General features: G+C 49.2%; 1 protein-coding gene across 1 annotated transcript in view; it reads right to left on the minus strand.

The window, feature by feature from the left end:
• The window catches only part of ECE1 (endothelin converting enzyme 1), a 131,298-nt gene extending 121,400 nt beyond the window's left edge, over window positions 1-9,898 (minus strand). The window contains exon 1 of the mRNA XM_053575591.1: window positions 9,441-9,898. Within this exon, the coding sequence (XP_053431566.1) occupies window positions 9,441-9,443 (3 nt within the window). The 5' untranslated portion in view covers window positions 9,444-9,898. The remainder of the gene's footprint in view (window positions 1-9,440) is intronic.
• Between the last annotated feature and the right edge of the window lie 8,144 nt (window positions 9,899-18,042).

Consider the following 18,042-nt stretch of genomic DNA (forward strand, 5'->3'; position numbering starts at 1 on the left):
AGAGGAACATAAGCCTCCTCTCCCCCAGGACAGGCAAATGTACAAGGCTCACTCACCTCTCACCTGCACAGGCCTCCAGCTTCCCCACTACGGGCCATGCTCTGCATAGCAATAAGGGCCTTTCCTGACATAAACCAAACTGAGTCAGTCCCCTTTGTGGGGCCCTCCACTGGCTTTCCACCACTGCTAGAATAAACCAACCCCACACACTGAAGGCCTCACACAACTTGCCCTTTCATGTCTCCCTACATTTCCCTTGGCTGCCTGTGCCCAGCTGTGTCAGCTTCTTGCCACCCATAACATGCCAAATTCCTGGACCCCGTCCCAGGCCCTTTGCACATGCTGTTCCTTCTGCTCAGAACTCTCTTCTCCTGTATCTTTGCCCAGCTGCTCCTCCTCAACCTTCAGGTCTTAGCTCAGATGTCACCTCCTCCCTGGCCAACACTAGCAACAGCCCCTGCCCCTCTCCACATCAGCCTATTTTCTTTTCTTTCAGCTCCCTGAATCATTTTTGTGATCTTTTCTGGTTGGCTGATTTACCTGTTTGGTCTCTGGCTTCTTCCTTTATAATATAGCTCCTCAGGGCAGGGATATGGCTGCCTCATCCACTTCTGTTCCCACAATGAAGGGGGACCTCGTTTTATCCTCACAACCCTGAAGGTGAGGATGCTGGTGCACAGGAAGGTGGAGTGAGCTGCCCAAAGTCACAGAGCCAGGGAGTGGCAGGATTCAGACCCTCCGCCAGTCTCGATGGGTAGGGCTCCCACAGCCTGGGCCCTGTCTGGGGGTCTCTCCCCCAGGGAGGACTGGTTCATGATGAGGCTCTTAGAGAGGGTGCCCACATTCCCAAATGGTCCTTCTACAGAGATACGAGCCAGCTGGGGCTCCTGAGTGGCAGGCACAAGCACAGATCAGCAGAAGCCTGTGGCTCCCTGATAAGGGCAAACAACAGACAGCAGAGAGCTGGTGGTCTACACAGTGTTTTGCAGAAGGGGAAAATAAGGTCTGCCACACAAAGCCCAAAGCCTGGGTCCGGGCGGAATGCCAACCCAGAGCTGCCAGGCCCTGAGGGCAGGGCCAGGCCACAGAGTGAATCTGAGGCATTAAGACAAAGAAAGGACTCAAATTCTTTCCTTCTTTCAAAAAACATTCAAGGCCTGGTGCAGTGGCTCATACCTGTAATCGTAGCACTTTGGGAGGCTGAGGTGGGAGGATTGCTTAAGGCCAGGAGTTTGAGACCTGCCTAGACAATAGTGAAACCTTATCTCTACAAAAATAAAAAATTAGTTGGGTGTTGGTGATACACGGGTCTGTAGTTCCAGCTACTCGGAAGGCTGAGGCAAGAGGATCACTTGAGCCCAGGAGTTTAAGTCACGATGATTCCATTGTACCCTAGCCTGGACAACAGAGCAAGACCCTGTTTTAAGAAAAAAACAAGAGCCACTCACTCAGAGCCTACTTGAGGCTAGAGCTTAGGCTCATTAGCAAAGAACTGAACGATAACTCCAAAGATGGAATGCCCACCTTGGAGAACTGTGTGGCAGTTTCTGTTTCTGTGAAAGATAAACATGCATCTACCATCTGCCCCAGCAGTGGCACCCTAAGTACATGCCCAGGAAAAATGAGTGCTTTGGTCTGCAAGGAGACTCACAGATGTCACAGCAGCCTCTAACTGGAATCAACCCCAATGTCACCCACAGACATTTACACGTACACACCCAATGCAACACAACTCGGCCTGAAAAGGAGCAGATGCTGGACGGGCAACAATGTGAACAAACCTCAGAAACATTCAGCTGAAGGTGAAGGGACCCAGACTAAGAGCGCACTTGGATGAATCCACGCAGTTCAAGTTCAAAACCAGGCCAAACCAGAGGGACAGAAAGCAGCTCCTGGCTGTCTGCTGCAGGGGGACTGATGGAGGGGGCACAAGGAAACTGTGGAAATTTTTTTTTTTTTTTTTTGTGACAAAGTCTTAAGCTGTTGCCCTGGGTGGAGTTCCGTGGCATCACAGCTCACAGCAATCTCAAATTCATGGGCTTAAGCGATTCTCTTACCTCAGCCTCCCAAGTAGCTAAGACAGGTGCCCACCACAACGCCCAGCTATTTTTTTGTTGTTGTTGTCATTGTTGTTCAGCAGGTCCGGGCAGGGTTCAAACCCACCAGCCTCAGTGTATGTGGCCGGTGCCCTACCCACTGAGGGTGGCCCTCATTTTGCCACCCTTAGTACAGTGCCATGGTGTCACAGCTCACAGAAACCTCCAGCTCTTGGGCTGAGCTACGGGCACCGCCCAGCGTGTAAATGTTTTGTATTTTGATCTGCGTTAAACACTGGTGTGTACATTTGTAAATATTTTTTTTTAATTTTTTTTTTTTTTTTTGTAGAGACAGAGTTTCACTTTGTCGCCCTCGGTAGAGTGCCGTGGCGTCACATAGCTCACAGCAACCTCCAACTCCTGGGCTTAGGCGATTCTCCTGCCTCAGCCTCCCAAGTAGCTGGGACTACAGTCGCCTGCCACAACGCCCAGCTATTTTTTGGTTGCAGTTTGGCTGGGGCCGGGTTTGAACCCGCCACCCTCGGTATATGGGGCCAGCGCCCTGCTCACTGAGCCACAGGCGCCGCCCTACATTTGTAAATATTGAGCTGTGCAAGATGTATGTGTATACCTTACTTAAATAAATTAGATTATGATTTTTTTTTTTTTTTTGAGACAGAGTCTAACTCTATCATGCCAGGTAGAGTGGTATGGCATCATGGTAGCTCACAGAAATCTCAAACTTTTGAGCTCAAGCAATTATCTTGCCATAGCCTCCTGAGTAGCTACAACTATAGGAGCCTGCCACAACACCAGGATAGTTTTTCTAATTTTCAGGAGAGACAGGGTCTTAGTCTTGGAGAGACAAGGTCTTGGTCTTGCTCTTGCTCTGGCTGGTCTCAAACTCCTGACCTCAAGTAATCCACTCGCTTTGGCCTCCCAGAGTGCTAGGATTATAGGCATGAGCCACCATGCCTGGCCTAGATCACTATTTTTAATAAACACACAATCTCTGCCCTCAAGAAGTCCACAGACTAGCATCCAATGTCATCATCACAATTAGTCGTGACAATAACAGCGGCCTATAATGACTGAGCCCCCTACGTGTACTAGCATGAGCTGGGATCATTCGAAACAGAATTTCATTAAAGTCTTCCAACGATCGTATAAAACAGGCCCCAGGAGCTCCATATTAGAGATTAGAAAAATAACACTCCAGGGGTGACCTTCTGCCCAAAGTGACACAGAAAAAAGGGATGGATCCAGGTTTGGAGCCTGTCTCCAAGGCCCACCTGCTGCACAGGTAGTCCTCCCTGCCCCCTTCTCCCAGAACTGCCTACTCAGACTTGGCACTTGGAGGTGGCTGCCTCTGCCCCACAGGCCTGGAAGGAACAGCTCATCTGTGTACTGGACTTGGGGCTTCTGTGAAAGCGCTGCTGAGGAAATGAGTCCTTCCTCGCATTCCTGCCCCTTCACCCTCCCTCATCCCTCTCACAGCCACATATCTCTGAGGTCATTTCAGCGCTGGACCTCCGCCCAAAAAGAAGAAACTCCAGAGGCAGCTAGAGAGAGCGTGTGTGGTGTTAACCAAGGGGCTTTCTCAACCCCTGGGCTCCCATCGCCCAGCCTGTGGCCCCAGCCTGCCAGGAGGGCTTGAGGTTATAGTCCCCTCCCTTGGCAACAGTTTCCAAGTGATGCAACCCAGTGCCTGGATTCAGAGAATCATAAAATGTTTATTAGGAAAAACAACAACCGCCACCCCAGGACTATCTATTGAGGTCTTATTTCATGCCAAGAGCTATGCTGAGTGAGCCACAAGTGTCACCTCATTCATCCCCACCAAGGACCCTCCACAACAGGTACCGTTAGGAGGTCACTTACAGATGAAGAACCCAAAGCTCAAAGGGGTTAAGTGACTGGCTCAAAGTGTCACAGTGAGGAAGTGGTGGGGCTGGGATTCACACCTAGCTTTGCACAACTTCGAGTCTGTGCTCTGCACCAGAGAATTATGCTTGTCATCCTACATGTCACTGCTGTTTTAGCTGTGTCATTCTACAGAAAGGAAGACAGAAGCCCAGGAAGGGAGAGTGCCTTGTTTGGGGCCACACAAAGGGCTGGCCAGTGGCAGAGCATGGGCTGGAACCCAGGTCTTCATGCTTGGCCGTTTTTAATGACTACACCCGAGCAGCGCAGGGCAGGCCACATGCACCTGGACAGGCCACTCGTGGGAAGCAGGCAGGGAGGTGGAAGACTCTGGTGCCAGCAGAAGTAAATATTGACATGACTGTGTTTACACTGTAACCTTATCCCGCCTGGCTGTCTGCACAGGCCCTGCCCCCCTTCCCATCCAAGGAGGCAAAACAGTGTATGGGAAGGAGGATAAGAGGAGACTGAGGCCCAGGAGATGCTCCCCCTGCTCCCAGGGCCATGTGGACAGAAAGCCTGGGACATCTTCAGTCAGGGGGCCACTGGAGCCCTAGGCTGGGGGCTTGGGCAGTGCCAGGTAGGGAGGGGCTATTATCTGAGCTGGGAGATGCAGGTCTGGGCTGGGAGTCACCAGACCTGGGTTCAAGTCATCAATTTGCCAGTGTACGGGGAGCAAAAGGCTTTACTAACAGCCAACTGCTTGCAAAGATGAAAGATAAGCAGCATTTCAGCCTTCTGGTGTCCACTCATAATTAGCTCCCAAGGCAACATCCCATCCCTGTCCTGGGGAGTTTCCTAGGAAGGCCAAGTGTCTGCTAAACGGAGTGGCAGCTTGGGATGGACGCCAGAACCTTGAAGAATCAGAAGGCCAATGCCTAGTTCCAGTTCCTAATTCCCTAAGTGACCTCAGCTTTTACTGCTCTAAAATAGGGGTAACCACACTCTCTAGGGTTGTGTGAAGTACAAAGAGATTACATCCACGTGCCAGGCACACGGGAGATGCTCATTTTGCCCCTCAGTCTTCCCTTCTGTAAGTCAGGGGGTGTGGATAAGATGATTCCAAAGCCCCTTTTAAAACTAGCATTCTGTGGTTGTGAGAAGGTCCAGCAGCCAGGTCCCTTTCAGGGCCTCAGGTCCTTAACATGACCCCCCCCCCCAGCACCTCCACCCTGGCCCCAGCCACCTCCCAAGCATCGCCTGCAGGGCCTCCCCATAAGCTCACTCCCACAGGCACCGTATTTTGTGTGTCTCAAACATGCTGCTCCCTCTGCCCAGATCCTCTTCCTGGTCCCACTTGTTCTGTAGTCCATGGCTCCAATGCCATGTCCTCAAGGAGCCTTTTCTGATCCCCAGGGCATGTACCCCATAGCACCCTGTATGTCTCCTTGGCAACGGTAATTGCGGTTGTTAACTTCCTGCTCTGTCTATCCCTCCGAGTGTGGAGGAGAAACTGCCCATCCCATTAGCACTGACCACAGCCCCACTGCCTCACAGACTTGTTTGGTGAACGAATGAATGAATGAATGAATGAAGCATGCTATGGCAGGGGTGTGTGCCTCACTGACTAAAGAGTAAAAAAATGGAGCAGAAGAACAAAAAGTTGTAAACATTTGCTCATGGCTCTCTCCCTCATCACAGATATCAAAGTGTGGACTTTGGTCCAAGCTGGTTAGGTCTCAGCTAATGCCCAAAACACTCAGCCGAGCCCATCTGTGGTTCTGTCACTCCTCAAATCCTGTTTCTCCCCTGACAAGGTCTGGCCTCTCCAATTTTGTCTGGGAAACAGTATTTATTCTTTACCAAAAAGGTATCAACATGGTTGAGTACCGAAAAATGTAGCAATACAAACAAACGGGTAACTGGGCTACCGGTGTGGCTGCCTGGGAAAGGTACCCTCTGTGCTTTGGAAACTACATCCTGAGCAGCAGGGAGGCTCCAGCGTGGCTTGGACATATGGCTAGTCTCCTATCTTTAAACAATAGCACTTTCCCTCACACTCTTAATAGTTTCCGCAGTGTTTCTACATGCGTTGTAGAAACATCCTGAGAAGCGGAGCAAATCTGCCCCCACTTGGTAAGCAAAGGGGGCACAGAGAGGGGAATGGCTGACCCAAGTCACACGGCAGGTTAGTGGACCTTCAACTCAATCTCTCTACTGTAAAGACAATTGTCAGCCCTCCGCCATGGCCCAAACTCAGCCCCCAACTTAGAACAGGAAGGAACATTCTCAAGGCAACACACCGCAGACTGAGAATGCTGGGTTGGGACACATTCCCGCAACCTGTCTGTCTGGTTAACCCTCCAATCGTCCAGGAGTTTGTGCCTACTCTGGCACTATCTTGCTCTGTGACCCTGGGCCACCTCCTTCACCTCTCTGTGCTCCTGCTGGGTGGTTTGAGGACAACTGGAGGCAGGAGATATAAAAAGCCTCCTCAGAATCCTCGCCCCACAGCCTGTCTTGGAGGGGGCAGGAGGCAGAGGACCCAATGGAGGCCTTTGAGAACAGAGGCCTTTAAGAGCACTGCTGACTCCCTGCCAAGGGGTTAGAGACCTGAGTGGGAAGCTGGGGACCATCAGGAGATTCAGGAGGACAACAGGAAATGAGCCACATGCTCTCCAAAGAGCCCCAGGGGCTGGGGGAAACTTGGCAACCCTGGAATGGAGGAATGCTGGATTTGTTTAAACCCACGAAGCAGGAGATCCAGGGAATAAACACTTTATCAGTCCTGAATCACCACCCCCTCAGGAATGACAGGACAGGAATCAGTGTTTAAGGGAAACCAAAATGACATCAGCCTCTACCCCACCCACGTGTGGTGGATCCACAGAAACAGCCTCAGCCTGCCCTAAGCCTTACTCTCTGGCCTCAGCCCACTTTCTCTCCTCTTTCCTGGCTCTCTCATGCCCAAGGGCCAGGCCAGTCCCATTCTGGGCTTTTGAGCATTTGCTGTACTATCACAGCGCTAGTCCTCTGTCACACAGGTCCCTCTACCTGTGACATTCTTTCCAGTTCAGTGCCACCTGCTCAATGAAGCTTTCTCTCATGTCTCCAGCCAGAAGGGAGCCCTCACCGGGCATGATATCTCCACCTGTCCTAAAGGCATGCCACCTACCCTGAGAACCACTGGAGACATTAATGACCTGGTGGAAGTTCCCTTACACAAGTTTATGTTTATTGTTTTTCCTCTCTTATAGAGGGTTTGACATATAATAAATGTTCAATATAGTTTTGTTGAATGATAAACGATGATTCTCTAAGTATCACTGTCCCCTTTTTCTCCCCACAATATTATAAACTTTAATCCTTCTTCCAGACTAGGTTAGATATTAGGCAGAACCTCTCAACTTCCACATAAGGTTGTAAAAGAAAGGAAACTAAGCTGTGTTCAAGCAAAGCACTCTCACTTGGTTATCTCACTCCTGGTTATCTCACTCTTTGCAGATAAGACCTAGCATTTCATCTCACAGATTAGGAAACTGAAACTTAAGAGTGATGCTGCAACCTGGCCAAAGGCCCAGTGAGGAAATGGAAGAATTGGGACTTGAACCCAAATCTATTTGATGCCAAAGCCTGGGGTTTTCCTGATGGGCTAGTGACTCCCCAGGACCAATCCCTGCTTCTCCACTTGTAAGACTCTATAAAGTAACCAATATAGAGACTCTATATTGTAACCAATAACCTCTTTCTTTTTTTTTTGAGACAGAGTCTCAGAATGTCACCCTCGGTAGAGTGCCGTAGCATCACAGCTCACAGCAACCTCTAACTCTTGGGCTTAAGCGATTCTCTTGCCTCAGCCTCCCAAGTAGCTGGGACTACAGACGCCCACCACAACGCCTGGCTATTTTTTGGCTGCAGTTGTCACGGTTGTTTAGCAGGCCCAGGCTGAGCTCGAACAGCCAGCCTCGGGGCATGTGGCTGGTGCTGTAACCGCTGTGCTACTGGTGCTGAGTCAGAACCTTTCTTTTTAAGGAGGAAAAGGTTCTCTTTCTGAGTAACTTACATAGGTTGGACTTAAAGGCAGAATGGATATCATAACCTCCAATTCTTAACCCCTTTTCCCCCCCATATACTGAGACTTTAAATCAAGTGCTGGTCCACAGGTGGTGTGCTCTCTGCCCCTGAGACAGTCCAGGCTGAGTGTTCCGGGGGAGATGCCTAAGCAAGGAGGTAGGTTGAGTTCAAGGTGGTCTCTGAGCACCTTCAAGTTTAGAATTAAGTCATCATTCCATTACTACCATTACTACTGACTCCAGAGAGGCAAGACGTGGTGCATAAGGGAAGACACCAGCGGGATCAGAAGAGAGGAGATGTAAAGGGGAGAGGACAGGAGGTTGTGAGAAGACTCCAGCTCTCCTCAGAGCAGGGATTGGTCCTGGGGAGTCACTGGAGGACTCTTCAGCTAACAGAAAGTCCGTCCTGCTCCCACTATTCCCCGTCTGGGCAGTAGCATCACAGAGAAGTGGAGATGGGTACACCCCTGGGACCAGCAGCAACAATCACAGCCCATGCCCTCCTTAGGACCTAAATAGTGGCTTGCACCCACTTCACGGGGCACAGAGCAGGACTAGGATATGGGTGGGGGGCAGTGGTCCATGGGGAAAGAAGAAGAAGGGAAGTAGGTGGCCTTCATCTTGTGAGGGAGAGGCATCACCAGCTCTTGGAGAGGTAAATGAAGGGCCTTGGCTCTCTGGCTCCAGGGACAACACCCCTCCCAACAGCCCTCAAGCAGCCCAGCCCAGATCAAATGTTTTTCTCTTTGGGGGTTTCAGAGACCCTCATGAAATCCCCCTCCCCTTCTCTCTGGTGTCATCCCAGTCAATACTCCACCTCAACAAACCCCTCCTCGGAGGAGCCAGGACTGGGAAATGCTGGAGAGACAGGATCACTGGGCGCAGGGCCCCCAACCCTCCCCTGGTCTCTGACAGTCTTGGACCTGGCTGCTCGCTCACCTCCTCCACCCTTTAGGCCTCAAGGTATGAGCAGTCCCCAACCCAGTGCTCGGAATGCACTGGTCGCGGTCATCCACGATTCCCCAAGTGGAGCCCAAGACTGACCTCAGCGTCCCCGGACACTCAGGTCCTGCTGGATCAAGATGCTTCAGAATCGCCGCCACCTGCGAACCTGACCTAGCCTGGCTGCCCAGGGTCTTCAAGTCAAGCCGAGTCCAGGAATTCCAGCCCTCCAAATATCCCCAAACAGAACTGGCCACCCCGATCCTCTCACACACCCAGCCCGGGCCAGCCGCCCACAGCGAAGGTCCGTGCGGCCGCCCCCGACGGGATCGAGCTCAGCGCTGCGCAGCGAGGCAAGCCCTGCCCCGGCGCCCCCAGACTCCAGGCCTTCCAAGAGCCGGGCGGGGGACGCCGCTACAGCCAGCGCCCAGCCCCCAGCGAGTTGGGCCGACCGAGTGCCGCCCGCGGCGCCGCCGCCTGGGACGTCGAGGCTGGACTGGACCGCCGGGCCGGGCGCTGCACTCACCATAGCTCGCGCACTCTGCTCGGGCCCCGCGCTGCTCCCCGCTCCCGGTGCCGGACAGTCAACTCCCGGCTCGGGCTCCGGTTCCTCTTCGCGCTGCACGGACGGCGCGGCTGGCTGGCCCCGGCGGCGCGCTCGGCTCCCCGCGGGCGAGCGCGCGGCTCCGGCGCCCAGTCCCAAGGAGGCGGCACCCACCGTCAGACCAATGGCAGGGCGCGGAGGCTGGGGCTGGGGCGGTGCAGCCAATCACGCCCGGAGGCCGGACTGTCCCCGCCTTCGCGGGCTCCTTAACCCTTGGCGCGCCAGGTATTGGAGGCCCGGGCTGCATGGGGTCTCCAGAGGGCCGGCGCGGTCTGAGCCTCCTGCTTGGAGTGCGGCCTTCAGACCTCGCGGAGACCGGCTTTGGGGGCAGGTGGAACCAGATAGGCTCAGCTGTGCCAGGAGAGGCTCAGCTGTGTCCAGTGGGGTGTGCTGGGATCCTCATCGACCTTTGCCTCCCGTCTGGCTCCTGCACTGGAGTGTGACCCAGGGCGCTGCAGCTGTGCGTGCGTGTGTGTGTGTGTGTGTGTGTGTGTGTGTGTGAGAGAGAACGGAGGAGAGGAGACAGAAACTGGGAGGGGGGAGGGGTGGATTCCGCATGCCTGTGTGTTTATGTGTGAAAGAGAAACAGACTGACTATATTTGGAGTATGTTATTGCGTGTGTGTGTGTAAAGAGAAAGCGCTGCGAGAGGAGAGAAGGAAGGGCGACTAAAGCAGAGAGAAGGAGCGATAGCTCTCCCAGTATGGGCGTTTGCATGTCCGGGAGAGAAACTCTCCACAGGTACGTTGTGTAAGTGCCAGTGAAGGAGGAAGAAATGGAAAATGGTGTGCATCAGTGTATTGGTGCGATGTGTGTCCTGTTGTGCATGTGAGTACATGTTGGTGTGGTAGAAAGAGACTTTGTGTCTCTGTTGTGAACAAGTAGAGAACAAATTCCTGTGTTTTTTTTTTTTGCGGTGTGGTTTGTACCTGTGCCTGGGTGAACACAGGAGAGGGACACAGCCGTGATACAGCTTTGAATGTAGCCCAATTTTCAAGAAAGAGAGATAAACACTTTCTGTGTTGTGAAATTGTGTTTTTTTTTTGTATGTGTTTTATTTGTGTGACATCGTCGTGTGACTTCTGTGGTCGTCTATATTTGTGTTGTGCTGAGAAAGAAACTAATGTTTAGGGTGATGTCTGAGAGTTCGTCAGGCCAGAGGAAAGACCTGAGGAATCTTGCCTACTGGCCATGCAGGGAGGGAGGGTTGAATTGGTTGGGAGCCGACAGGACCTCAGAGATACAGAGAGAGAGAAAACAGTACTACCAGTAGAGGGGAGTGGGAGCAGCTGAGAGCAGCCCCTGCCCAGGAGTTGGCCCAGACTGACCCTGGGCATGTGGAGGAAAGAAGGTCTAGGTACACAGAGTCAGGTTCCAAGGGGCACCATCTTTTCCTGGACAGAGTGTGTGAGAACCTGAAGGGCTCTGAGGAAATAGCTGTCTGTACTCGCCCCTCCATTGGCAGCACTCTGAATGCTTCAATGTGGAGAGAAGGACACCCGGGCTAGGGGCTGTGAGCATGTTGAGTTCAGCAGTTGGGAAGCTTAGTGAAGAGAGGAGGGTCAGCCATGTCCTAAAGGTGAACAGACCTGAAGTCTTAGACCCCCTCTTCTTTCTAAGGTAACTCCTTTTTTTTTTTTTTTGTAGAGACAGTCTCACTTTATTGCCCTCGGTAGGGTGCGGTGGCGTCACACAGCTCACAGCAACCTCCAACTCCTGGGCTTAGTCAATTCTCTTGCCTCAGCCTCCCCAGTAACTGGGACTACAGGTGCCCGCCACAACGCCCGGCTATTTTTTTGTTGCAGTTTAGCCAGGGCTGGGTTTGAACCCACCACCCTTGGTATATGGGGCCGGTGCCCTACCCACTGAGCCACAGGCGCCGCCCACCTGAGGTAACTCCTACTGTTAGCTTCCCCCGGCTTGGTTTCAGATTCCTGACCATTCCTTAGTGTCTTCCTGGAGGTTATAGCTTGATACCTAGAGGGACATCTGAAGTTCCAGGGAGATATGAAAATGGAATCCAGTTATCCTGGGTGTTCATAAGGCTACAGGTAAGGGGAGAGGTGTTTGTGAAAAATCATCAAGTAGTCAGTCTCCTTAGGATTTGTGTGCTTTTCTGTTTCTGGCACATTCCAATGATAAGCTACAGAAAGAAAAGGGGAGGTTGATATTATGACCACACTTTAATCACTTATGTGATGGGGATTCTGGAATGCTGTATCAGCAAGACAGGAACTGGGCTGAGTATTTGGTATATGGCAATGAACAAGGTGTGCTCATGGCTCTATGAAGAAAGCAGAGGAGAAAGATGGTGACTTTTATGGCTTCTGAAATGGGCACATTGGTAGCAGGTGGGGGTGGCTTACCCAAAGCCATTCACTGGACTGGCAGCAGAACCAGGACTAGAACCGCGTTTCCACCATGATGCCTGAGTCCTTTCCATTCACCAGGCTGCTCCCGGAGAGGCAGCCCCTGGTCTTATGCTGCTCAAGGGAAAGCAAGTGAAAAGGTTTGCTGCCAATTCTAACCCTTACCTTCAATTCCTTATGGATCCTCCAAGATCACCTCCTGCAAACAGCTTTCTGGAAACAGATTAAATGTTGAGCATTTCTTATGTGCCAGACACTGGTAGGTGTTTTGTGGTATTACCTTTGGTGATTCTGACAATACTATATGGTAGATGGTATGATTCCCACACTACCCTCATATTGCAGGTGAGAAAAATTAATGTTCAGAAAGGAACAGCGATTTGTCCAAGGAGGCACAGTTAGTTTGAGGAGATTTGCTCTTTCGCTGGCATGCTACTGCTTCTATTAGTATTTATGGGCCCACTGCACTCTCTGACAGAGACACGGGTACTTGTCTGGCAGAACATGTTTCCTTTGTTAGACTTCCGGAGGCTGGATGAGATCTGGAGGAGTGCTTCCCTCAAATGCTCAAGTCTCGGGGCACAACGTTTGCTCAGTCAGAACATCAGAAGTCTAACAAAGGAAACATGTTCTGCCAGACAACTACCCGTGTCTCTGTCAGAGAGTGCAGTCAGCCCATAAATACCAATGATGTGGGCATCATACCATCTACCATATAGTATTGTCAGAATCACCCAAGGTAATAACCACAAAACACCAAACTGGCAGAAAACCCTGTTTAAACTGGCCAGAACTAAAAAGAAGAAATTTTTTTGCTTATGTAACTACAAAGCACAGGGTTAGAGCCAGCTTTAGGCTCTACCAAGAGCTTAGATGATGTCATTAGAATTTGGTCTCCTTCACTTCATCTCTTGACTCTTCACTCTCTGCTGGCTTTTTTTTTTTCCTTTGGCGGACTCTTTCCATGATGGCAGGATACCTCAGCAGGAGGCTCCCATGCCACTCAGCAATCAAACTGAAAAAGGGACTCCCTATTCCCTACAGTTGCAACAACATTCCCTAAACTGAGCCTCATTGGCTCTCATTGAACCGTATGTGGCCAATCACTGTGCCCAAGGATTCTGATTGGCCAGACCACAGGGCGTGAGCTCCTCAGAGGTACCTGGCATTCTAATTTAGCATTGGTTGCTAGACTTCCCGTGTTAGCACACACCAGGATCCAAAAGGAATCTTCCAGAACTTGTGCAGGAGCTTTACAGGCTTTCAATATATGACAACACCTATTGTTGTACCTATTATTGGTAGTATTCTTTCTCTGCTTTGACCCTATCATCATCTTGAACAGGATGGATGTTTAGTTATGTCTAATATTCAATGGGTGCTCAAAGAATCATTTTTGGTTGGCTGAGTTCTTCTTGACTTTTGAACTAATGCTACATGCCAAGTCAGAGAGAGGTTGGACAAACTGGGCAGCCCACAGGCATGCAGAAAAAAATGGGACTCATAAAAGCTTTTTAATTTTTAATTTTGTTTTGTCTTGATAACTGAAATTACAACCTCGGGAAAACCAGGGAAACCACCAGACTCTCCAGGAGCAGATGCCAGCTTGTCCAAGAGGATATAGTCACAAGGACATCAGAAAGAGCCTAAGACGAGGCTGGCAGGGGAGCTGCACTCAAACCCTGCAGGCAGAGCTGGATTGCAGGCAGGCAGAGCTTGTGAAAACCAATAAGGCCATTCCTGACTCATCCTACCCTGCAGAGAAGTAGCGAGGATCCACCTCCCCTTCCCTGGGAGCCTGATGTGACACTGGGGGCCAGGATGTTGTGCCTGACCCCCCTCTAGCTTCTCCTTGGGCCACCAACTACTCTGATTCAGTCTAGGGGCAGTCTGAGCTTCAGAGAGTGACTGAAACCCTTTAAGTCCAACAATAGCAGCTGACAAAGTCTGTGCTGGGCCCCATGCTGGGAACTCTACATGATTAAAATACAAGACCCATGGAATAGATTTAGGATATTCATTTTATCTTTGCTTTGCTTTCCTAACTTAATTTTGAAAAACTAAGAGACGTCTCTATTTTTTCCAATTTCAAATGTCAAACATGCTCTTTGTGAAATAAACAATACAGAAGTGAGTACATACTTTCACTCCTCAAATATTAACCATTGCAAACTCCTTGTGATTCTGCATTTAACTGTATTGACAGACAGTGAGAAGAAAAACATTATTAACTCACTCTTAGTCTCCCTTCCTCGCTGCCCTTTTTGAGGAAGAAAAGTACAGATAGTCCCTGGGTGATGAACGAGATAGGTTCTGTAGATTTGTTCTTAAGTGGAATTTGTATGTAAGTTGGAATAGGTACCTTTACCTATTACCTGTAATCACCTCCATTCATAAGTGTGAGTCATATGTCAGTCAGATGTTTATAACTCTGAGATTGCCAGTAGTTCAGGCAGTTGCAGCCTGGGCAGTTTGGCCCGTGGATCTGGGCAATGGGTATACCAAGCTATAAGAGAAAGGCCAGAACTTGCCAGGGTGGGATAAAAATAGGCAGAGGCCAGAATAGGAGCTGTAGGAGGTGAAAGTGAGCTATGACATTATCACACCGTAACCTTGAACTCTGGGGCTCAAGGGATCCTCCAACTTCAGCCTCCCGGTAACTGAGTTTTTCAGTTTTGTTTTCTTTCTTTTTCTTTCTTTCTCCCTACCTTCCTTTCCTCTCTTCCTCCCTCCCTCCCTTCTTTCCTTTTTTTCTTTCTTTTTTTTGGGCTAGAATGCTGTGGCATCAGCCTACCTCATAGGAACCTCAAACTCCTGGGTTCAAGCAATCTTCCTGCCTCAGCCTCCCAAGTAGTTGGGACTATAGGTGCCTGCCATAACGCTGGTCTAGTTGTCTAACTTTAGTAGGATTATAGGCATGAGCCACTGTGCCTGGTCCAATTTTTTTTTTTTTCCGGTAGAGGAACTAGTGGAACTAATTCAACAGGGGGCTGAGACTGGCTCAGCTTTACCAAGATTACTTCTTTACAAAACAAAAAAATGAAATTACATAATAATAACTGCTAAAATGATCTACAAAGTACTCTTCTGTACTAATTTATTTATCTCTACAGTAAAATTAAATGGGAGTGGGTACAATTATTATCCCAATTTACAGATGAGGAAACTGAGGCTCAAAGAGGTGAAGCAACTTTTTCAAGTTCACATAGCCAGCAAGTAGGACATCTGGGGTGAAAAAACTGGATTATTATTATTATTATTTTTTAAAGACAGAACCTCAAGCTGTTGCCCTGGGTGGGGTGCCATGGCATCACAGCTGACAGCAACCTCCAACTCCTGGGCTCAAGCGATTCTCCTGCCTCCGCCTCCCAAGTAGCTGGGACTACAGGTGCCTGCCACAACACCTGGCTATTTTTTGGTTGTAGCTGTCATTGTTGTTTGGTGGGCCTGGGCTGGATTCAAACCCACCACCTCAGGTGTATGTGGCTGGGTGCCTTAGCTGCTTGAGCCACAGGTGCCGAGCCTGGCTTAATATTTTAACCTTCTGGTAAATGTGGGGTTTTTCGTTTTCTTTTGTTTTTATAAACTGCTTCAAATCCCTTTCATGATAGGGATAAGGATACACATAAATAAAAGTTGGGCAAGTGCTGTCATGAAGCCACCTTATCCCTTCTTTTGGTATGTATTTCCACCATCCCTTATATTAAGAAGCTGAAGTTGGATGGGACCTGGTCACTAATCCAGCGGTGGCAATTTTTGAACTCATGTGCATATTTTCCCTGAAGGATCATACATGAGCTGGAGTTGCAGTGGGGAGAAGGTGTCTGTTACACAGACACAGACTCAGACCCTGAAGGCTGGATCCAAGTGAGATGTGCAAGGTTATCTAATCTAGTACCTATTTGAGTTTCTGAATCTCTGCTGTGTTTTCCCCACAGCAGTCACCTGGCCCAAGTTTAAATACCTCCACTGATGGGAGACTCACCACTTCTGCTGAGAGTTCAGAACCAGGGAGGTATAGCCGGGAAAGCAGGCTAGGCTGGAGCAATGAAGTGCAAGAAATGCCTGAGAATCAGCTGGGATGAGCCCAGGGATACTTTAGTGGGGACAGGAGTGCAGGGACAATGAAAAACCCTTGTCGACGAAAACGAAGCCATCCTCTGTAAAATCATTTAAAGAGGTTTATTCTGGGCGGTACCTGTGGTTCAAGGAGTAGGGCGCCGGTCCCATATGCCAGAGGTGGTGGGTTCAAACCTAGCCCCAGCAAAAAAAAAAAAAAGAGGTTTATTCTAAGTTGAATTTGAGGATCCAGACCCGGGGCCACACCCAAGAAGCCTTGAGCAAGTGAACTCATGGTAATGGGGTTACAGTTTGGTTTTTTACATTTCTGTGAGACAGGAATTGCAGGTGAGGTCATAAATCAATATGTGGAAAGTACACTGTTTGGGCCCGAAAAGGTAAGACATCTAGAAATGGAGGCTTGCAGGTTATGAGTGGGGTTAAAGATTCTTTAGCTGACAGCTGGAGTCAGTGAACAGGAATGCTTAAGATAGAGTTTGTTAATCAGAGACAAAGTATGGGACAGACTCGAGTGGTTTGTTGTGTATATTGAGGAGCTGCGGGTAAGTCTTGCATAGCCTTAAGCCTGTTAATGAGTCCCAGAGGACATCTCTAAGAAGGCGGGGGAAATGATGAGTTATGTCTTATCTCTTTCCTCATGGCTGGCAACTCAATTTTAGGGATCACTTTGGCCAAGAGAGGGGTCCAGTCGGTCAGTTGCTGAGGGAGGACCCTTAAGATTTTATTTTAGTTCATAATTCCCCTGCCTTTGGGCCAAGATCTTCCAGAGGCTCAGAAAGGCAGTCTTTCCTTTAGTATTTGTTTAGATTTATGTGTGCCCATCCTGGATCTAGAGGCTTTAAACTAAATGCATCCCTTCCAGTCCTTAAAATCTCACATGCCTCCCCACACCCTGCCACTTAGTCTCTGGGCCTGGAGGGAGGAAGTTGAGTAGGATGGCATTGGCAGTGAATAACAGGTTGGGCCAGGCGGGATTCAATAATTTTGAAATAGCAGGAGATAGAGGACATAGCAGGTAACTTGCTATTTACTCAAAATTTGTCATGACGCTGGAAAACAAAGCAAGACAATCAGTAATTTTTTAAACAAAAAGTTATAAAAAACTAGTTCAGTCTCATGTCATTAAATTTTATTCTATTTGAGGTTGAGTTAGCGTTACAGACACGTTAGTTTTCTTTCTTTTTATTTTTGAAACAGAGTCTCAAAAATCACCCTCGGTAGAGTGCTGTTGTGTCACAGCTCACAGCAACCTCAAACTCTTGGACTAAAGTGATTCTCTTGCCTCAGCCTCCCAAGTAGCTGAGACTACAGGCACCCGCCACAGTGCCCAGGTCTTTTTTTTGTTGCAGTTGTCATTGTTGTTTAGCAGGCCCGGGTTGGGTTCAAACCTGCCAGCCCCCGTGTATGTGGCCAGCGCCCTAACCACTGAGCTATGGGTGCCGAACCGACATGTTAGTTTTCTAATTAAAGTCCTGGAATTTTGCTTTGTTATAGTCTCGTAGCATATAATCTCCAAAGCTTTAAGAAATCTATATTCAGGAGAACTTGTCAGTCCTTTCCATGGCTTTTCTTGAAGGACAAATGTTGGACCTAGCCAGCAAACAAAACAAACCAAAACAAAAAAAAAACCAAAAACCCACTTTCTGAGATAAATAAAAATAAAACAATAATTATCAACGGGAGATAAAGTCTTAGAATAGCCATGGTTAAAGAGACAGTTGGCAAACAAAGTTGGTCATTTTTGTGGCATATAACAATTTAAAGTAATAACCATAATTATTACTGATAACAAACACAAAGACACATCAATATTCTACAATGTTGGGACATAATTTTTTTTATTTTTATTTTTTATTTATTTATTTATTTTTTCAGATTAGAACATAATTTTTTTTTTTTTGCAGTTTTTGACCGGGGCCAGGTTTGAACCTGCCACCTCCAGTATATGGGGCCAGCGCCCTACTCACTGAACCACAGGCGCCACCTATAACATAATTTTTTTTTTAATTTTTTTGAGACAGAGCCTCACTTTGTCACCCTTGGTACAGTGTACCGGTGTCGCAGCTCACAGCAACT

The sequence above is a fragment of the Nycticebus coucang genome, chromosome 22 (assembly GCF_027406575.1).
Source record: "Nycticebus coucang isolate mNycCou1 chromosome 22, mNycCou1.pri, whole genome shotgun sequence".
In the NCBI taxonomy this organism is placed as follows: domain Eukaryota; kingdom Metazoa; phylum Chordata; class Mammalia; order Primates; family Lorisidae; genus Nycticebus; species Nycticebus coucang.